Here is a 20,663-nt window from a genome sequence, read left to right on the forward strand (position 1 = left end):
ATTTATGCCTTACATTTTCATATATTTGCTAGGAAATGCAAATATTTCATACCCAAGTAAAAACCTCCTACAGGATAGCAGTATCTTTAATTGCATAATGTGGATTCTTTTAATGAATTTGTAATAATACACCCTCTCCCTTTACAGACAAGGTGACATTAACTGGAATTATGGAAATGGTAATAAAATGCACTAGATAGGATGAATAATGGAAATACTCAAACTTTCTGTCTACTGATATTCCAACCTACCAGATGATTCAGTTTAATAATAAATACTCAGTCCAGCCTCAAAATGATGAAGTTTTGGAATCGCACATTAAGTTTGCTCAAAAGTGGAAAACTGATGCTGGAGCATCATGTAGTCTTCAGATGCATTTCAATGCCTTAAAAAAAAAAGTTTTAAAAGACCTAACAATTTAGGCATCTAACTGAAAGTATTCTCCAATAATGGTGTTTGCAAATTTCAGATCCATGAGCTTACTTCAAGAATGCAGTCAGATAACTGGAAATCTTGTCAGTCCAGAGCATGAACAACACAGTAAGTTTCCTTGGCTTTTAATTTCTTCCTTAGTTTAAGATCCAAGGAACTGTGGGATTTTTTCACTTGGTAAAAAAAAAAAGTTACTTTTTAAACCCTGATTTATCAGAAAAATAAAAGCCCAGAGATTTGCAGACATAATAAAATTTATTTAAATTCCATGCATTACGGTAGCTACAAGTGTAGTCATATGAAACTGAAGGACAATAACTTCTTCTGTCCATACAATGTAGCTATAAGTGAAATGAATGGGAGTTCCACAGTTACAAAGAAACAAACAAAACAAACAAAAAAAAATCCCAGAAAAGGTAAATCTGTTTCAGTTTTGAGTTATCTGTCAATTCAAATACAGTCACTAGACTGTAGACTTTTGGGGGAGAAGATGGGCTCACCAATTTTACAGCTGAGAATGTTTAGTTTAAGATTCTGAAGAAGCTCGGAAGATACTTTTTAATAATTACTACGAATACTCTGGGAAATGAAAAAAATCCCTTAGCCTTCATCCTAATTGTAAAAATCAGGACAGCAATTGCAGACAGTCCATTTTCAAAGTGCAGCTAAACAGGGTTTATTATGCAGCTCCTTCAAGTTGTACTGAGTAAGCTTTATTTTGAACCAGTTTTGCTTTAATTTCTCAAGAAAAACTTCACTGGTCCTCATAAGCTTACACCTCTTTTTGATATGCAAAAATTTACAGACTGTGCTTGATTCTGACCCTCCCATATTTCAGTATGTGCAAACTCTCAGGGATTTAAATAGTCTTTCTCCCTCTCAGTTCAGACTGATCTTTAAAACAGCAAGGATTATTATCCAGCCCTCTAAATTAAAGACAGGGTGAACTGAGTAATTTCTGTAACTGGCACTTTTTAATTGGCCCAATTCTCCCACAAAATGTAGTTCTTATAAATACTAATAGGCACTATTGCCACAGATTCTCTTATTTTTGCAAGTTTCACTGATTTACTGGTTGTTAGCATTTTCTGCAGTTAAGAATTTAATAATGCTGAATTTTTATAAAGACACAATATGTAGTTCTAGCCTTCAAAATTGACTGTGTCTAGTAATGATGTTAAGTCAACCTAAATTTGCTGAAGATATTAACAAATGTAAAGCTAATGAAGGTGCCACGTTTGCATGAATGTTTTTAAATTTTCAGAATGCATTCAAGAAAGGGAAGGGGCAAACCTAATTATTTTAATACAAACTTGGTTGAGTGCCCAATTGCCTCTTTCAAAACTGTGTGTGTGGGGAGGCTGAGGAGTTTAGAAAAGTCCAAGTAACCAAATATCCAGGTTACTGGGAAGTTAAAAAGCTAATGCAACTGCGTTACATCCGGATAAAAAACATTATTCAAAAGCAATTCCAATACCGAAAAAGATTTCAAATTGAATAGTTTATTAACATGGTAGTCATCTTTGTAACATGTGCACACACACTCGCACACTCTGAATGATCTGCCTGGAAAAAAAGAGGTCTTAATATATATGCTGGGGGGAAATTAAACATTAAAAATCCTTTATATTTTTCATAATTATAGGCAATTATGTCCACATCACTTACAAAGCTATTGCCGAATCTTTCCAAGGAAGCAGAATTTGGGAGAAAAAAAAAATTCTTTTTGGGAAAATTCAACAGTGGCATAGCAGAGCTCTCAATATGAGAAAGCTGACATAATGTGGACCTTTGCTGTGAAATTTGTCTTTGCAAAATATGGGGAGAAGTTTATCAATGGGCAGAAAATAAGAAGGCGGTGTGAAGTAGGCTTTTGCTGAGTCGATTTTCCTCACAGTATTGTGCGGGGTCATTGAGAAAAATGCTTAGTCCTTCTCTGGAACCAGTTTCAGAACTTTTCCAATTGCAATGGTCTTACCTAAACCAAGGAGACAAACAGTAGAGTTATATTTACTGTGAAAGGAATGTAGAAGTCTCCAAGAACATGAAAACTTTCCCCAAAACACAGGCTCTTGAGAGTATTAGAAATCATAGAGAATAAATTGTTATGTTGCAGCATCAGTGTATTTTAAAAGCACAATAAAATCTGATATAGTAAGCCTGCTATTCTGACAGTAAAGAACACAATGTGGATTGTGGAAGGTGTGCTTGTACACTCATCTAAGGAGAAGGCAAGGCAGAATCACTACCAGATCAGTTTACTGCTTTTCAAGGTAATTTTAAATGCATCCCACTAATCTGGGAGTTTTACCAGGGTGTGCATGAGTTACAGCCCAACACGGAACCCCCTGATATTTTCTAACTTTAAATACTGAAATTATGGTATTCATATTGAAGGTGGACATTCCAGGACACGTAAAAAAAAGCACTGCTGGTAATTTTTCAAATCCAATCTTCTGGTTTACAATGCACATTTCTGTACATTATTCAAATGAAACTGGCTCTCTGTTACTAGCAAGAACTCTGCACAATGACAACAATTTGCTTAGTTTTACTTTTCCATTGTTACCCAGAGAGTGATTTTCACTAGATCCCAGCATCTGAATACCTCATTGCCATGCATGAGCTCCTGTTTCAAGTAAGTCTATTTTTGCAGCAGTCAGTAACTGTTGCTGAAGCAGCCTTACCCTCATCCCTTAAGGTGAAGCGACCCATCTGAGGGAAATCTTTGAATGTCTCAAGGCAGATCGTCCCTGCTGTCCTTAAACGGGCAATGCAGACTTGATCTTGTTTCACAAAACGGGGTCGTGTCTTACTTTTTTCTCCTGTTTTTTTGTCTACCAAGCAGATTAAGGCCTGTATAAGAAAAAATTTAATAGATGTGAGTGCTAAAACAAGGGTTATTTTTCTTTACAAAAAACCAGAATTGGTCTAAGAAAGAAAATACTTACAAATATATGAAAAAAATTGATTTATTCAGTAACAACTTACACTTTTCAGAAGGCTTATGCTAAGAGTTACAGCCATTCTTGTTTGTGTTAGGGCACTGACCAAGAATTCCTTTTAAGGCTGGTGCTTTGTTGCATTAGTTGCCCTACAGACGTATGACATGAAAGAACTCCTCATCCCAACAACTGGATTGTTCATATTGACATCACAACTTAAAATGACACTTACTGTTATCTCAACTTCTTCAATACAGGTGTGGATGTGCAGCACTGCATTATAACCTGGGCAGATAATGGATTTGTGCTCAATTATCACTATCTGTAAAACAATTCAAAATAAGTGCATTTTTCCTAATTTCATTTATAAAAGAACAGAGAATAATCAAATACAGAACTATATTAAAATTTCTATTGAACAACATACAAACAAATTTTTGTCAAAGAACCAAAATTTTAAGTCACTAACTTGTTTATATTATGAAAGTTAAAAATTGAAGAATTGGCCTGATGAGGTCTTGCTTTCACCATTATAAGTATCTAAACTTCACTGAGAAGTTACATTCAAAACAAATGATGTTTTAAAAACTCAAATTTATGATGTCAGGGTTAAGTTTGTATGTTACTGCCAATTTAGAGATATGGTAGTGAATAAAAAAATCTGAACTGAAACTTCAAACTGTTGATGTTTTAGCTTTGGTGAAACACAAAATATTTCCATGGTTTTTATCCCTCTGTAAAGCAATTAAATGTAGTCATTCTACCTGGGCATCAAACGTGCGTCCAGAATGACAAAGGTTGTTGAGATCACAGAGAATAAATCCTGGAAGGATCTCCTCCTCTTCAATTCCCTTCAGTCTGATCTTTAGATTTTCACCTGGGGCTACAGAGTCAGTTTCTACATCATCAGAAAGGATTCCAAGAACTTCCACATTGTGCTTAAAGAAAACAAAAACATAGTTTTGCATTGTGAATATTGTAGTCTGGTACAAAATAATTGTAATATGACAGTATTTCAATAAATAATTCCATTACAATTTAAATTCATCATACTTGGTTCTGTCAAGAACAGAACATTTAAAATATTTCTATGATGAATTATTAATACTTGGATTTTTTGAAAGAAATTTTTTTCCTGTTTCCTGTTGTGGGAAAGAAAAAAAGACCATGGGGGAGGGGGAAAGAAGTAAACCTTTGAGCAAACCTTTAACCCACAGCAGGAAAAAGGTTTAGTGGGCCAACTGTACAAATACAAAATAAAACCCAGTTCAAGTGTGATGATTTGTAGTCCAGCAACTGAGTTTACTAAGGCAGGAAAACCCAAATTCTGAATGCTAAGGAACTACACACACCCCCTGTCCCCAGAAACATCACCCATGTAAAACACGAGAGCCTAGTTGTGTTCAACAGAGGAACAGAACATTTTCTGATTTAAAGTAATGAGTATCTTTAAGAACCAAGCTCTTATTTTAAGGTAGTAAAATTCTTTAATAGCTAAACCTTACTGTACCTTGTTTGGCATCATCACAAGCTGTTGTCCTTTGCAAATAGAGCCCGACTCCAGCTTCCCAAGGACCACAGTGCCCATATCCTTAACAAAAAGAAATCATTACATAGCAATTGAAAACATTTTCCTAAAGAGTCTACTCTATTTATGATTTATTTCTAAGTTTGATTACTTAACTCTATGAAGTTATCTAGCTCTACTATACTTAGTATTTTGGAAATTGTTCTCATGAAAGATTACATATTTTAGGAGCTTCATATAATGCCAAAATTACTTCCCCTTCCTGCCTCTATTCTACAGCTGGAAATGTAACATTAGCAAAGAAAAAAAGATACCCCCTAAAAATACAGTAAATAGTCCATTTGCTGCTTTCTGAAAACAGTCTATTTATACTTTCTATGTTATTATTTTAATTTGTACCTTATATTTATCCACAATTGGCAGCCTGATTGGTCCATCAACTGAACGGTTGAAGTTTGGCAAATTATCCAGGTATGGAATAAATGGTAATCCACTAAAAGAGCAGAAGGCATTTGTTTCAATTTCGTGAGCACCCTTCCATTTAAAAGAAATTACTCAGAATGGATAAATGCAGTCCAACAAAAGGAATAATCTTAATTTTGTCATCATTTATAACAATGACAGCTAAAGACAGCTAAATCTATTTTAACATCCCATCAGTAGTGTCCACTTTACCTCAGCTAACATGTTAATACCCAGGAAATGCATGTTTTTAAGTTACGTTACAGGCATATTTTACACAAATTAATTATTCCTTTGAGAATCACAACAGATGTGTAATATATTTTGGAAATACAAAACCACAAACTAGGTTCAAATGTGATTTCCATTAATACTTTTTAAAGTATACTGAACAATATTGAAAAATATGTCATCCACTGAGAGACATGGCTTGTCCCTAATTATAATACAGCTTCAAGCAAACTGTTCACATCAAACAATTACTCATTCTAGCAACATCAACTGCAGCATCACTGGCAAATTCAAATGCTTGTAAGGCACTGAACTCACACAGCCAAAGAACACTGCTAATATTTTACTAATAATCTTCTGCAGTTAGCAAATGCTTTTCATTGGCACATTGCATGGCTGTGCTCTTGTATTGCTGACTGTATTTCCTTAAGCACTTTGGCACACAACTACAACATACCACGCTCTGCTACTTCCCAGCTTCCCTGTAGCATTTACTTTTATTGAACTATAGCAAATATTCAAGTTGCTCAATTTCAGATACATACATATACCAAGGACAGAATTCTGACTGTTCTTTAAGGTTTGCTCCAGTCAGTCCTGAGCAGGGCATGAAATGAATGTCCTTTTTGGGATTGAAGCCAACTTTCTTCAAAAATGGCACCAGTTTCTCTTTACATTCCTCATATCTATTAAAATGACAAGCAGATCAAAGTAAGTTCCACTTATTCCAGCATAACATAATAATGTACTTTAACCCAACAAAACCCGCAGACATTTCAATCAGTTTATTTACTGTGTGAGCAGCAAGCAAGCCTAATAAAGCCTGGAGACCTATTTGCATCTTCTCCCCAGTCTTCAGCACAGCTTGGTGTTGTCTATTCCCCTATTCCCCCTCATTCCTCTGCTCCATAAAGCATCAGCAGTGCTCTCCATACGCTTCAATTACAGGGCTGGGTGAGCAGCAGCATATGCTGGAGCTGCTTTAAGCACGAGATCGAGGCCAGCTGGATCAGCAGCACAGACCATGCACACACCTACTGAGGTCATGCTCCAGGCTGCCACTTCAGCGCTGGCTTGGTCTCCTCCAATTCCCTACACAGTTCCTAAAGGTTTCATGCTATTTATTTCTGTTACACTGCCTCCTCTCAGTCTGGGGCTAATTCAATGATGTCAGAGGGCTGGGACAGGACCAAGACAGCACAATTGGGCATGCCTTAGTCTCTTAGTAAAGTAGGCACAAGGTTGCACAGGCCCTCCTGGCTTCCCACAAAAACTTCCACAATTCTGGGCAGAACACACAGCAGGTTCTCTGACAACTCTCGCAAACTTAACTACTGAAAACACAATCACTTCCTTTTTTAGATGCAGTATGAAGTTTCCAAGTCAACACTTAAACTATGCTAGAATGCATAGATTTATTAGATATGTCTGCATGGATTCAGGCAGCTGAAAGTAAATGTCATAGTGCAGACCTTCCAGCTTAGCTGAAAGGCACTGTCCTAGGCACCATGCTTCTGGTTTTCCTGCCGGTTTTATAACCTCTGTCTTTAGTCTACCAGTCAACCATTCTTTCAACAATAATGGGATACAAAAATTACGTAGGAGTTATTTTATTTCAGTCAATGAAAATTATCTTTTTTAACATTAAACTCACCTTTCATTACTCCAGTTTACAGTTGGATCATCCATTTTATTTATAAGAACTATTAAATGCTTTACACCTGCTGTTTTTGCTAACATGGCATGTTCTCTTGTTTGTCCACCTTTCTCAAATCCAGTTTCAAACTCTCCTTTTCTTGCAGAAATAACCTAATTAAAGATACATATTTTAATCAAAGTTCTACAATTCTCTCAACAGAACAATCAACAATCGATAATGCTGCCTTATTGAAAAAACTTAGGGTAATCAAACCAAGTATGAGCTTTCAAAGTGCACTGGTATATCCTCAATATTACCCATTCGGTTTTGCACTGACATGTTAAAAAAAACATCACATGACACCTGCTGACAGCTTTAAGAAGCTCTTAAGTTATTCCAAACCTTGCTCATCTTGGTAAACTTCACATTTGAAAATTCTGCCTGCTGTAAGTAACTAAAAGAATGAAGAAGCAAACAAAAAATAAAACTCAGAAGCTTAATTCCACAATATATGCAAAATAAAAGTATTTGATTTGTCCTTACCAGCACAGCAAGGTCAGCTTGAGAAGCCCCACCAATCATATTTGGAACAAAGCTCTTGTGTCCAGGAGCATCTAAAATAGTGAAGTGTTTCTTCTCCGTTTCGAAATAGGCACGACCCACTTCCACTGTTTTACCTTTGTCTCGTTCTTCTTGGTTTGTGTCTAAGGCCCACGAAAGGTACCTGAAAAAATCCCAACCCAAATACTCTATTTTTGTATTCATTTTTATTAAATTTATACACAATGTTAGTCATAAAATGTCTTTTTTTTGCTTAATTATTTTAACCACCTCAGCATTGCTAAACCAGTTTCATTGCAGTGAAAAGAGCAAAGTGTGCTACTATCTTTAATAAGTTCATACCATGTTTCTCTGTTTTTTTCTTTAGCTTCTCTTTCATATTTTTCAAGTGTTCTTTTGTCAACCATTCCCGTCAAATACCTAAGAAGAGGGAAAATAAAAGTGTAATTTTACATAAAGCAGAAATATATCTCCAAATAGCTAAATACTTATACAAACCCTACAGATTCTTATGACTGGGGAATAAAGATATTATTTTTTTTTAATCTTCACAAAGAGGACGAAGTTTAACCAAGGGTATAAAGCAGTTTCAAACTGAATTTTAAAATACAGATAGCCACATTCTAAGAAAGTGATTAATTTTTAAAATTTGATAATGTTTGGTTTTACATAGTTGCTTCCCTTAAGTGAGAATCCTATAGCAGTAAATTAATCTGCTGGAATTAAGAAATTCCAAAGACAATAAGTAACTAAATTGACTGGGATAGCACCATTCTGTTATAAAAGTATTAACCTATGCTGATTAAATCCACAAAGAAAATATTACTCATTTTAACTGACTCGTCTTAATTCATAAGAACAGGAAATCTAAAAATTTTAAGAGTTTCCTTACATTATTTGTCCTCCAATAGTTGACTTGCCAGCATCTAAAACCAAAAAAATTTAAGTAATTAACAATTTACAATTCTAGAAATAGCAAACCACTATGAACTAAGTAATCTAATTTATTTCCAAAAGACTTTTTAACCATAGTCTAAGTTTTTTGAAGCATCTTGCACCTTCCCTTGCTCCCATCATAATTCGTCAATTAAGTTACACCAAATTTTGAAAATGATGTTTTCATATCTATAAATTCAGCATTATCCATAACAAAAAACGCTCACCAAGATCCACCTAAAGCAAGGGTTAAGAGTGCTTTCCCTGCTTCCTTTACCCCTTGTCCCTAACTTGTGTGGGCTGCTCTTCAACATTGGGATGTACCTCTGCTCACAGCCCCTTTACTTTGTGTGACACCATTCTGAATTTACCCAAGGACTAAATCACAGTACTTTTAAGGTGGTAAGTAATTATTTAAATTAAAAACCAGAATTTATGTATAACTCATGTTTCAATAATTCTTCTCTACTTTTGACACCACTCAAGGTTTTCTGAAGCTCCTTGAAATTATTAAATGAGGATATTTTTCTTTTAACCATAAATAACGTTAATCAATTGTTTGTAACTCTACAATTTTTAATATTTAGAATAATAATTTTTTAAATCTAATAGCAAGAACCCTTACCCTTTTAATTTAAAATAAGCAGAAAAGAAACACCGCTGTCTGATTTTGTTCTTTAGATCATAAACACAGATGTCTAACTTCAGCACTCAACAGGGGCAGGTACCTGAGAAATCATGAACACTTGCACTGTTTTGTGCAAGAGAACACATTCTGCCCGTGGCACTCTACCCCTGAAAGAACTTTAAATTTTTCATTTTCCACAATGCTCTCGTGAGCCTCAAGATATGGTGAATACAAATAACAGCATTAATTTCTAATCCTCTGAATTCTGGATAATACACAACAGATAAATCCATTTACTTCACCTTCACTTACAACTTACCTACATGTCCAATGAATACTACATTTACGTGCTCTTTTTTTGGAGCACCTGGAGGTGCTACAACAGATTTCGGTTTTGGTATTTCCTCCTCCTCTTCCATCATTTCCTGAGCGCTCTCTTCCGAAGGCCCTGCATCCCCCATGGGACCACCACTTCCTAGCTCTGCTTCACTTGGTTCTTCTTTGTGGTCCCATGACTCTTCTGGGGACATTTCTGTCTCTCCATTTTCCACTAAAAATTAATCAGGTAGATATATTCAAATAGATAAAGAAATTCAGAAGAATTACTTTGGGGAAAAGCCCCTGCCCCAAAGATGCCCTGCCCCTTTAACTACCAGGTCTGGTAACATTTTCCTATATAAAAAGGAACAACTGCTGCTTGTTTCTGAAATTACTAATGCCTGGAGCTTTCAAGATAGCTTGTGGGCTGACATAAGAAATCTAGGATTCAGAGGGATTAAGAAACTTCTGTTATAACAAGGCAACAATTTTATAAAGAAAAAACAAATCTGAAGATCCACTCAGACCAGCACAGTGGTCTGAATCCACAGACACACACATATGTTTAGAAAGCAAGGGGAGGGATTACAGTTTAAGTTCACTCATAAGCCATATAAAAACAATGAGAAAAATCCAATTTCTATGTTCTGATTGTTGATACTACTGACCACTGTGAAGTTTTTTGTTAATCATCATTCCACACATGTTAATGGGACTATTCTATAATATGAAATTATTTTTCAATAAAGCACTGATCATTTTATGGTGTCCAAGTAATCCAATTGCACCTGTCAGTGCATACTAGTGTTCAATTACCTCTTTCCTCATCCAAATAGAAAGACACAACAAAAAACAGTAAGGACTATTTGTAAATGTAAAGGCTCTTCTATTTTGTTTGCAGTGATTCAGCAAAAGCACTGCATTAGTACATTATAGTACTATAATAGTGAAAAGGAACAATTCTCATCTTACCAACAGATTCTGAAATTTCCATGTTAACAGCAGCATTTGAACCTAGGAGGAAAAAAGGGAAAAAGGAGGAAGCATTAAAGACATATTTACCATGATAGTAATCAAGAACAAAATAAAATGAGTGACTAAATTAATAAAAGGAGAGTTCAGATGTTTTAGCACTTGCCAAAGTTTTTCAATATACAGATTCATTTCAAAAATTCTGCTCCATGCTAGTTTTATGAACTTCCATAAGCCACTTTATGAGCATTTCTCATCTGCCTATAAAACTGTAAATAACTACAGATAATCACATTGCCTTACAAGAGTAGTATGAGGATAATGAATATTGGAAAAGCTTCATAGAGATTTTAACGAGGAGATTATTTGCAATAATTTTTAAAAAATCATGTGTAATGAAGCTGCATCAGAACACCAAAACAACTACCTTCACAAGAGGCTGTCTGCTCCTCTGGAGAAGGCTCTACAGGTGCACCTGCAGAGAAAAAAAAAAAGTTTAACTTTTCAAATACAGTGATGCAACCAATTTCCAAACTTTGGCATAAAAAAACCATCTCCCAACTTTATCACAAGAAGCATATGGAAGGAATAACCACTTCCCTCCCTGTCAAGCAGTACCAAACACAGCCTCTAAGCACGAATACTGCTAAAGAACTCTGCCTAGAAGTGGTGAAAATATACCTAGAAGTAGTGAAAATAAAAACAGCCCATTTTTCACCCCTGCATGGAAAGATACATTTAAAGCAAGCAATTTTTCTATACATGGTATTTTACCTGCCCATCCTTTTTGGGCATGCTGGCTATTTGTTAGTGTCTAACTGGTGGTTAAAAATGTCAAAGCAGTTTCATTGTATCCAAAGACACAATGCTTGTGTGGTGTTACAACTGCACGGAAAGGGTCTGCCAGCTCCTGCTTACAGGCATGTCTACACTGCTATTGTGCCTCACTTCCACTAAATGTTGAGAACAAAATAGAAACAAGCTATTAAGAACAAATTCTTAATATCTTCTGCAGTTATGAGGGTCAAGAGATAGTAAACCCATTGAGATATTTGGTAAGTTTGTCAGTCCTTTCAAACACCATAGTACAGTCCCGTTACTTGGAGGGCAATCTCACCAGTCATGTGCATGTATCAAAGCCACAAGTATGGTTTTTTGGATAAATCACTCAACCCTCTCATACACTAAACCATGCCAGTAAGTTTCATGCTGAAGTAAAACTAATTATTAAACCTACTAGGAGTGATACATTCCTACAACGCTTTGACAACTCAATGTTTTGGGACATTATTTCACATGATCAAGAGGCCTTCTAAAATTATCTCTAAAACCTTAACCTATTTCGTTTTTTCTTGGTATAAGTTAAATTTCATAGTGCTTTGAAACAAGTTCATTATCCTTTTTTTTCCAACCACATACAAAATTCATACCCTCAGCTTAGCTGCACTCCAGCTCTCCTTCAACTCAATTCTAAACACAGATCTTAGAGCATCACTTGCTCCATATGCATGATGGGACCTAAAGATGAAACAAATCCCCTCAAAAGAACAAAACCATACAGAGAAGGACCTGATTCTAAGCCTCTTTGCTTTCGCACTGTTTGCGTATTTGCTGCAGACTTCTGTAAAGTGGAGCAGCGCTGGGAGAGCTGGCAGAGGGCCAGAGGACAAAGCTTTGCAGGCAGGGTGAATGTGGGTCACAGCACAACATCAGTGGCCAGCAGCAAACTGCGGAGGGGCACAGCAACGCCTGAGAGGAAACCATTCCCTGCACTCCTGGGTCACATCAAACATGAGCTGCACGCCCAAAAACACACCACCGAGACTTCAGGAGAATGATTTAACACAGTCAGTAGAAGTGTAAGTATAGAATACCCTGAGATCCTTTGTAAGAAATGATGTATTACCCCCATTTGGCAGCTGGAAAAGACTCAAATCAGCCCATTTATGAGTGTGGTAAGCAGGTGGCACAAAATCTAGGTATGAACCTCAAGCCTCCATTTTGCAGCACATCAGAAGATTGTTGGCTATTGCACACATACTGTGTGTGGTTGGCATGCATAAATATTTTAATTAAAAGATCATTTCAACAAGCTTTTGATTTCATTCCAGAAGTTTGTCTGTAATGAAAAATGTATCAAATGGCAGTATTAATGCACTTGCCTTGAAACAGAAGTTCTACAAGTGGTTGGAGAATTAGTTAATTTCTTATAAATATATTGTCAATCAACAGCATTCATATAAACTCAGTTTTTACTTTCTGGTCAGCAATACGGCAGATAAGCACACTGAGAGAAGTTTCTTCACAACCAGCAGAGACGAGGTAGAAAAAAAAGTCCCTCTAAATTTTGTACAAGTCTAGCTCACAAGAGTCAGTAAGACAGTTTGTGCATAGATGCTGAGGCATTCTAGTGCCACACAACCAGGGGGGCAACAGAAATTCAGCTATAACCATAGTCATTTATTAAACTCTGGTCACTCTGGTACACAAGTGGCAGACATGCTTTGGAAGAGGACACTGAATTATATCAAACATATACTGTTTCTTCAAAGCAGAAAGAAACATAAACCACTCTCTAAAAAAATATTGTTAAGAAACCAAGTAAATAAATAAATAAAGAACCTTAATTTCAAAACTAACATGCTCTAAGTGACAAAAATAAACACTCTCTCCAGTAATTGTTTACTTCTGATAAACAATTTCAGATTACATCAGGATATGCCTTAAGCGATGCCGATTTTTGAAGTAATGCCTCAAAGTATTAGATCTACACATGATAAGCAACTGTTAGATTTTACACAGCATCCTCCATACCTCCTTCAGGCTCTAAGTCAAGAACTGCTGTTGCAACATTATCCATGGTATTACATGGAGTAAGTGGTTTATCTTTAGTCCTGCTCAACATCAGAGCCTTAGGACATTTTTTGGAATATCTTTGTTGTCAATGCCAAAGGCAAAAATGGATACACATGCTGCATTTATCTACTGGTGCCATCAGACAATGACATTATGTAATTCAGAGTCTTGTCTGGATAAGGTAACTGTGGGGATTTTTTAAATGTAAAATTCACTGGAAGAGCATGCACACTACCAAGACAGAATCCAAAATTACACAACTCTTAAAACACAGTGATTGATCTCTTTAAAATACAGCTCATGTCCTAAAGAAATTCCTGAAGAATCTACTCTGCCAACTTCGTTCGCACAGCATTCTACTACTGCTGATGAGTTTGTTGCATATCACACCAAGTTCTGTACCTGTATGCATTTTTGTTGTACAACACACAAAGCTGCACAAGTAGAACAAATTAGAAGTTATCATCCAACCTCTGAAAATATTGTTTTAAAAGATTATAAGCCAGGGACTTTGCAGCATTAACATATTAGAATGCTGGTATATAAATAATAGAAAATTGCTTTTAAATTAAATTTATATTAGAATATAGCAAGTTTTTCATATATAGAACAGGTACAGCTGGCAAAGTAGGGATCAGTATTAGAACTGTGGTTAAAATACAATATTAAAGTCAAACTCAACTGCTAAGCAGTAGTGACAACCTCCATCTTTACACAAACCTCAGTGTTTACCAGATGCATAGAAAAAGCTGATAAAGGTTTCCACACAAGCAAGAACTGCTCAGTAGTTAACTGGTAATTCCTCAGCAGCAGTTACCTGAGCCACAATGCAAATGCCTTCACAGAATTGAGGAGAGGCATAAATTTGGTGCAATACATGGCAGCACTCACAGCTCCCAGCCTGCTCTGCCGCTGGAGTGATAAGAACCCAGACAGGACTGGAACCTGACAGCTGGGGTAGGCTACAGGGTTAATGAAACTGCACCACAGAGCAGAGAGATTAAAAAAAAAGGCAAATTCAGTCTGAAAGAAACATCTTATCTACAAAACTTAGATGATGGGTATAGTGAATTCGTTATTGCTTCTCTAATACAGGCATCAAGTTCCTTCACTGGAATTCCTGAAAGGCTGAAGAGTGAAGAAATACATGACACCCACCATAGGATTCCCATCACCTTTTTGTATGTGTGATTCCAATACCTGAGTTCAGCACATATTTACACAATAGTCACACAGTCTCAACAGTTTTCATGAGTTACATAACAGATGTTTGTCCCCCTTGCCTTTCTTTTCCAAATGAAAGCATAAAGGGAATTACACTAGAGTAAAAAAATAAAAGTCTGCATCAAACATACACAGCATGAGAAGCAGAATTAAAAAAAGAAAACCCAAGAGATTCTCAGTTAACAAAAACATGCAAAAATTTCCTTCAAGCACAAATAAGTTCTATAACTAAACAAAGTGTTTTATATTCAATGTTTAAAAAATATACAGAAAGAAAAGGTTTTCAGGAGTTCACTGTGAGGCAGTTGTTTTGAAAGTTAAACCCAAAATTATGTTCTCCTCTCTGCCCTGTTTCACAGCCTATGCCCCAGCTTCACCAGTGGACACACCAGTTTTTAAAATATACCAATGCAAGAGCAGATTTAATAGTTTAACACGACTGTAAAATTCACAAAAAAAATTAGTACTTGTTCCATATTCATGGAATTTTATTACATGCTAGCTTAGTAAAAGACCCACCTTTTTCCTTCCCTAGTGAGGACACACCTTTAAGTTTATCTTATCTAAACTTGACATGCTGCTTAACAACTAAGCCTAAAAAAGCTTATGGGGATTTTCAGGGAATATACTGCAAACCCCTTTTGCTTAATGCCAAGTATTTGTGCTCAGTTGATAACTTGATTTTTAAGATAGATAATCAAGAAAGCAAGCTCAGTATTTCAACAGTTCAGGATTCCACTCTGACAAAGATCTCTCATAACATGGTATTTTTAGTATAAGCCATATTGCATCACCTGTCCTAAACTAACATTTGTACTGAAATTTAATCACTGTCATTTTCCTGTAGACCTCTTCAAAACACAGTCATTAATTTCACAGATTAAATTATGACTACTTTATTCCCTCATAATGAAAACATCAAAATAAAACCATCTTTCCATTTTAGCTTCATACAATCAACTGCTTCTTTTGCTTCCATGTCTCTCATCACAAAACAGGAGAAAAATCCCTAAATTCCTTAAGTGGCACTATAAAACCAGATGGTAAATAGAATCCAAGAATTATCCCAATTTATCTTCCTGTTCATTTTGACAGAGCAATCAAGTTTTAAGATAACATCATGCTTTCAAATACATTCAAGCAGGAGCCCAAAGCAGTGTGCCAAACACATGGTCAGCAGACTGCTGCAGCCTCCAGGACAGCTCAGCCACTCCACAGCTGACTCCCAGTGGTCTGGGTGTCTTTTACTGGAGTCATGCAAGGCCACAGGGGTGATGAATTATTCCAACATGAGCAACACAATCCTGGCCACCTTCCTGGGGACACTTTAGATGTAGACAAAGGACATCTGTGTAACACATTGGCACTTTGAGTGCATCACACAGGTATTTTATATCTGATCACCTGTCAGTGCCAAGACATCCAGCCTTTCCCTGCACCACCTGCTTGAAAAGTGGTTATACAGCTCATCTGTCTAGAGAGGCTGATACAGAACACTGCTCTAGACAGTCAAGTGACAACTCAAATCAAGATTTTCAGATAAGAATTATTTATCCCATATACTGGCACTCTCAATACAACCCAGATTTACTGCCACGTGAGCAGTTCAAGTTTGCAGTTCTGAAGGATTAACAGTAGCACTACCAACACTTGTGAGGAAATCATCAGCACATGGCTGTTCCAAGGCTGACATGAACACACCATGTAACGCTTTAACACAACAGCTTCTTGAATGGTGGGCTACTAGCTTTAGACAAGCCTTTCTCAGCAAGTCCATAAGCAAAGTGAAGTCTCTTGTGGACTGAGATGCTAAGAGCCTTACAGTATAAAATGAGATAACAGGCTTTGGGGAACCTGGTGATACAGATAACTCATCATCCTGCTCTGGTAACTACAGGTTTCAGAAATGAAATAGAAGATACTGAAGCTCCACCTCTTGTATCTGACTGACATTATGGATGTTGCAGTTGCTACAAGGTCAGAAAAAAAGGGGGCAAGGAAAAGCAAGAAAAATGCTATATCCATTTATTTACAACACTTGAAGGCTGAAGATGTCCAGCTGCTTGAATACAACTGCTTCAGAAGTGACTACTGCAGGCAAATGAGGATATCAAACAGGGGCACTGAATCTTAAGCCAGATGTTTGCTTGGCTTAGGACTGTAGGTGCAAGTTGTTTAAAGTGTAGTCATTAACATTCAGAAATTTACTTGAACTGGTCAAGAGAACAACCAAATGAAACAGTAGCCCTAATAGCACCAAAAGGATAAACGCTGCCTTTCCTTAAACCAGCTGCTATGTGTCACACTTTTTATTCTTGTTACTTTTGTATTAATGCTGCTTTTTCTCTTGCTACAACCACTGCATACTTCAAATCGGCGAACAATTCAGGTTGGAAGGGATCCCAGGAGTTAGCTAGTTTAGTCTCCTGCTTCAAGCAGACCCAATAGTGAATTCTTAAAAATTATTTCTGAAAAGAAAAACTAGCATAAGATACAGTAAAGACCATACAAGGAAGCAGTGATCAATTTTACCAAGAATCCTGTGAGTATTCAAGATCTACCACAAAAATGCAGATTGACATTGCATTTTCAGAACTGTTTTGATTCTCTCTTACCCAATAGAAAATTATATTGGGGGTAAACATCAGTCAGCTTTCTTCCTAATATACAATAAGAAAGCATGTGTAAACCAGAAGTTTTAATGCAGGTCTCAGGAGTTTCCCAATTTTAGAAAGGTAACATCTTATTCCATAAATGGCTTCTGAGAGTGCTATTTCTGTGCTCCAAACATAAGTGACAGGAATTTTATTTGAATTACTAGAAACATTAAGTTAGTGTGCATAAAAGGAAACATTATCACACTACAGCCACACAATGGAATCACTCCTGTGGAATTTTTTTATATGCCATGCCGCTTCTACACATTTATCCTGATCTATAATAATTCCTTTGAATTATTAAGAAATTATGACTTGAACAAAACCTCATCAAGAGAAAATTCCAAGAAGAAAAGCATTACTAGAACTTAACTTTAGGCCACTAAAATTCCTAAAGTGACACCCAACTTTTTATATTTCTCCTAACAATCAAGGTTAATTAAGATTCTTCCCAGTACAAATCATGTAATGAAGAATGAGTGTCACAGAGCACCTAACTCCCTGTGGGAACACAAGCAAACTGGGTTGCTGAAAAGTAACCTATTCAGCACCATTGTCTAATCACATGTTGTTCTGACTTATTTCCAGAGCAAACTCCACCTAGTTCTTCCAGCCAGGAAAGTAGTTGTCACCTTACACAAACATCTGCAAGGAGAAAACTGTCAATTACCCTCTGTAACCAAGTACATTAGACCTGGAAGAGTACCTAACAAATACAGTATTACAGTTAAGAATGAAATTTAGTTTTTTTGAACTGCAGATTTTTGTCTGCTTAATCTTAGGGATATTGAAGGTACTCAGAGAAACTCAAAATCCTAAATCTCAAAGAAGATATAACAATTAAGGTGAATTCAAACCAGGCAGACTACAGCACGGTGTAGGAAATGTACTCAGTAACTATGATGCAAAGCTATCCTGATCACTCCAGATGATCAGACAGCTTTTAGTAGTCATCCCTAACATCTGGAAAGAAAAAGCTCGTCACAGGCCTCAGAAGCAGCAAGAGTGGAGAAAAGGAGAATGAAGAAATAAATATAATGAGTAGGTGAGGAAATGTAGTTTAAATCCTACCAAAAAAATTAACTACACGTAGCCTTAGATGAAACCTTACAAAAGCAGACAGGAGAAAAAAAAGTCAAAATTATTCTAATAACATTCAAAACACTAAGAAAGTTTTCCGTCATAGTATTGATTGCATAGTTTTTTAAAAAAGGCAAACCTTCAATTCAGATTGCAATATCTGAGAAATGGAGTGGATTTTGAAGTTTAGTTAAAGGTGTGCCACATGTTCACCATAGGCCCAAGCCACCCAGTCTACCTTTACACATGTGTACTTTAACATATACATTTATTCTAAATGGAATTCAGGAGTCTGCCCATGGCTTCTCTGAAGTATATTTTAATGCACTTAGACACTGCTTGCAAAGGACATGAGCTACAATTTCTGCTAAAAATCAGGAGTGCTGAACAACTGTAGAGAACATATAATCTAACATAAGGAATAGGTTAATATTCTGTTACAAAAATATTAAAGCCTCACATATAAAAATTATAGATATGACTAGTTAACACCTACTAACTTTAGATTCTAGGGAGAGCAAGACCAATTAATATATTAAAGCAGAACACAATAATACGCCACAACCAACAGGAAACTGTGCCAAACATAATGTAACAAGTCGTGTGTTTAGTGAAATTAAATTACTAGATAAATACCTGAAACACTAGCTTGTTTCATATTATACCAATAGGGATACAGAAAATTATAGGAAAAATTAGGAAGAGCTCAAATTCCTTAGCTGCAGGAGTGATATTAAAACACTATCACAAAGTTAACCAGCATGTGTGATGTTTAGAAGGACCTTCAGTTTGGAGCTGGAAATGAAAATGTAGCTCTCCTTTAATTTCCCATATGCAAAGTAAATCTAGTATAAATATTGGTTGCGTACACAAAGATCCTTTGAAATTAAAAGCAGGGTAAATTTCAAGTTATTCCATTAACTGAGGCCAGCTGGACAAAATTCCCTTCCCTTCTAATCCTTTATCAGCATTATGTTAGAAAAAAAAAATTACTTGATATGATCTTCAAAATACATTTCAGATACATCTGAGCCACTGGTAACTGAAGCAGTGCTTTTCTCCCCAGCAACACAAAATTTATTACCTCCAAAATCTCCCACAACTCCTACAGTATTATATGCCGTATATAATACGTGTTATATTTATTTTATATATGACAGGAAGGGCAGAGCTCTGTGGGTTTTTTGCCATGACGGGTGACCCTTGGCGAGCGAAGGTCCCAGAGAAACGCACCCGGGATCCGCGGTGAGCCAGAGCCCCCGGTCGGTCACTGCTGCTCCCTGCCCGGCACAGCCCCGCAGCACAGCCCGCAGAGCCCCGCGGCCTCGCTCCGCCGGGCCCCACCGATCGGGGCTGCACCAGCCCCACACCGGCTGCCCTGCCCTGCTCCACGGCCCCCGCAGCCCCTCCCCGGCCCCTCTCTGCTGGGCTCCCCCGGCCGTGCCCCTCCCGCGGTCGGACCTGCTCCCGCCCCGGGCCGGGCCCCCCGACCCCCGGGCCGCCCCCCAGCCCGGCCCGGCTGCTCGCCCGCCCCGCCTGGCCTTTTCCCCGGCCCCGTCGGCCCGGCACCCTCGCCCCGCTCGCCCCGCGCCCTCCCAACATGGCCCCCATCCCTCCCTGCCTCCCTCGCCTCCCGCGCCGCCGGCCTCGCGGTTACCGAGCGGCGGCGGCGGCGGGAGGCCGGGCGGGGGCGAGGGCGGCGGCAGGCCGGGCGCCGGGCCGCCCCGCAGGAAGGACGGCACGAACTCGGCGGCGTGGACGTTGGGCACGAAGGGCTTGGCGTTGACGTTCAGCTGCCGGCTGAAGGCCGCCCCGAGCAGCTCCTGCTGCGCCTCGGCCTCCGCGGCCGGCGGGGCGCAGCCCGGGCCGGCGCCGCTGCCCGGCTCGATGTCCGCCTGGTCCCAGCAGTCGGGAGCCGAGTCGCTGCTGCTGCCGCTCCCGTTCGCCTCCATTTTGTGGCAGCCCCACAAGGCTCCGCGGCCCCGAAGCGTCTCCCGGGTGAGGGGGGAGCCGGCGGCGGCACCGACTCAGCACTCGCTCCGCCGATTCCGCGTGTGCTCCGCCGCCCCGACGCGAGCCCAGTGTGGCCTCCGGGCCGCCGTACCCCTCCCGGCAGCCTCTCCCACCGCCATCACAGTAGTTTTTATCTCCCCCAGCCTCTGTCCCGTAACACGTCCGAGGCGCGGCACAGGAA

General features: G+C 38.2%; 1 protein-coding gene across 2 annotated transcripts; it reads right to left on the reverse strand.

Annotated features, from left to right (window-relative positions):
- Nucleotides 1-668: 668 nt before the first annotated feature.
- On the reverse strand, nucleotides 669-20,566 carry GSPT1 (G1 to S phase transition 1). 2 transcript variants are annotated; one of them, XM_085074806.1, is made up of 15 exons: nucleotides 20,127-20,566; nucleotides 11,080-11,127; nucleotides 10,653-10,694; nucleotides 9,682-9,912; nucleotides 8,691-8,724; nucleotides 8,141-8,218; nucleotides 7,781-7,961; nucleotides 7,253-7,407; nucleotides 6,144-6,284; nucleotides 5,305-5,398; nucleotides 4,888-4,968; nucleotides 4,142-4,315; nucleotides 3,610-3,699; nucleotides 3,120-3,288; nucleotides 669-2,410 (listed from the first exon to the last, which is right to left on the reverse strand). In XM_085074806.1, the coding sequence occupies exons 1-15, from the start codon at nucleotides 20,419-20,421 to the stop codon at nucleotides 2,358-2,360; spliced, it is 1,866 nt and encodes a 621-aa protein (XP_084930932.1). In that variant the 5' UTR covers nucleotides 20,422-20,566; the 3' UTR covers nucleotides 669-2,357. The 2 variants fall into 2 exon arrangements, with proteins under 2 accessions (XP_084930932.1, XP_084930931.1); XM_085074805.1 differs by having other exon boundaries at nucleotides 11,077-11,127.
- Between the last annotated feature and the right edge of the window lie 97 nt (nucleotides 20,567-20,663).

This window comes from Lichenostomus cassidix, chromosome 14, assembly GCF_008360975.1.
Source record: "Lichenostomus cassidix isolate B80296 chromosome 14, HeHo_3.0, whole genome shotgun sequence".
NCBI lineage: Eukaryota > Metazoa > Chordata > Aves > Passeriformes > Meliphagidae > Lichenostomus > Lichenostomus cassidix.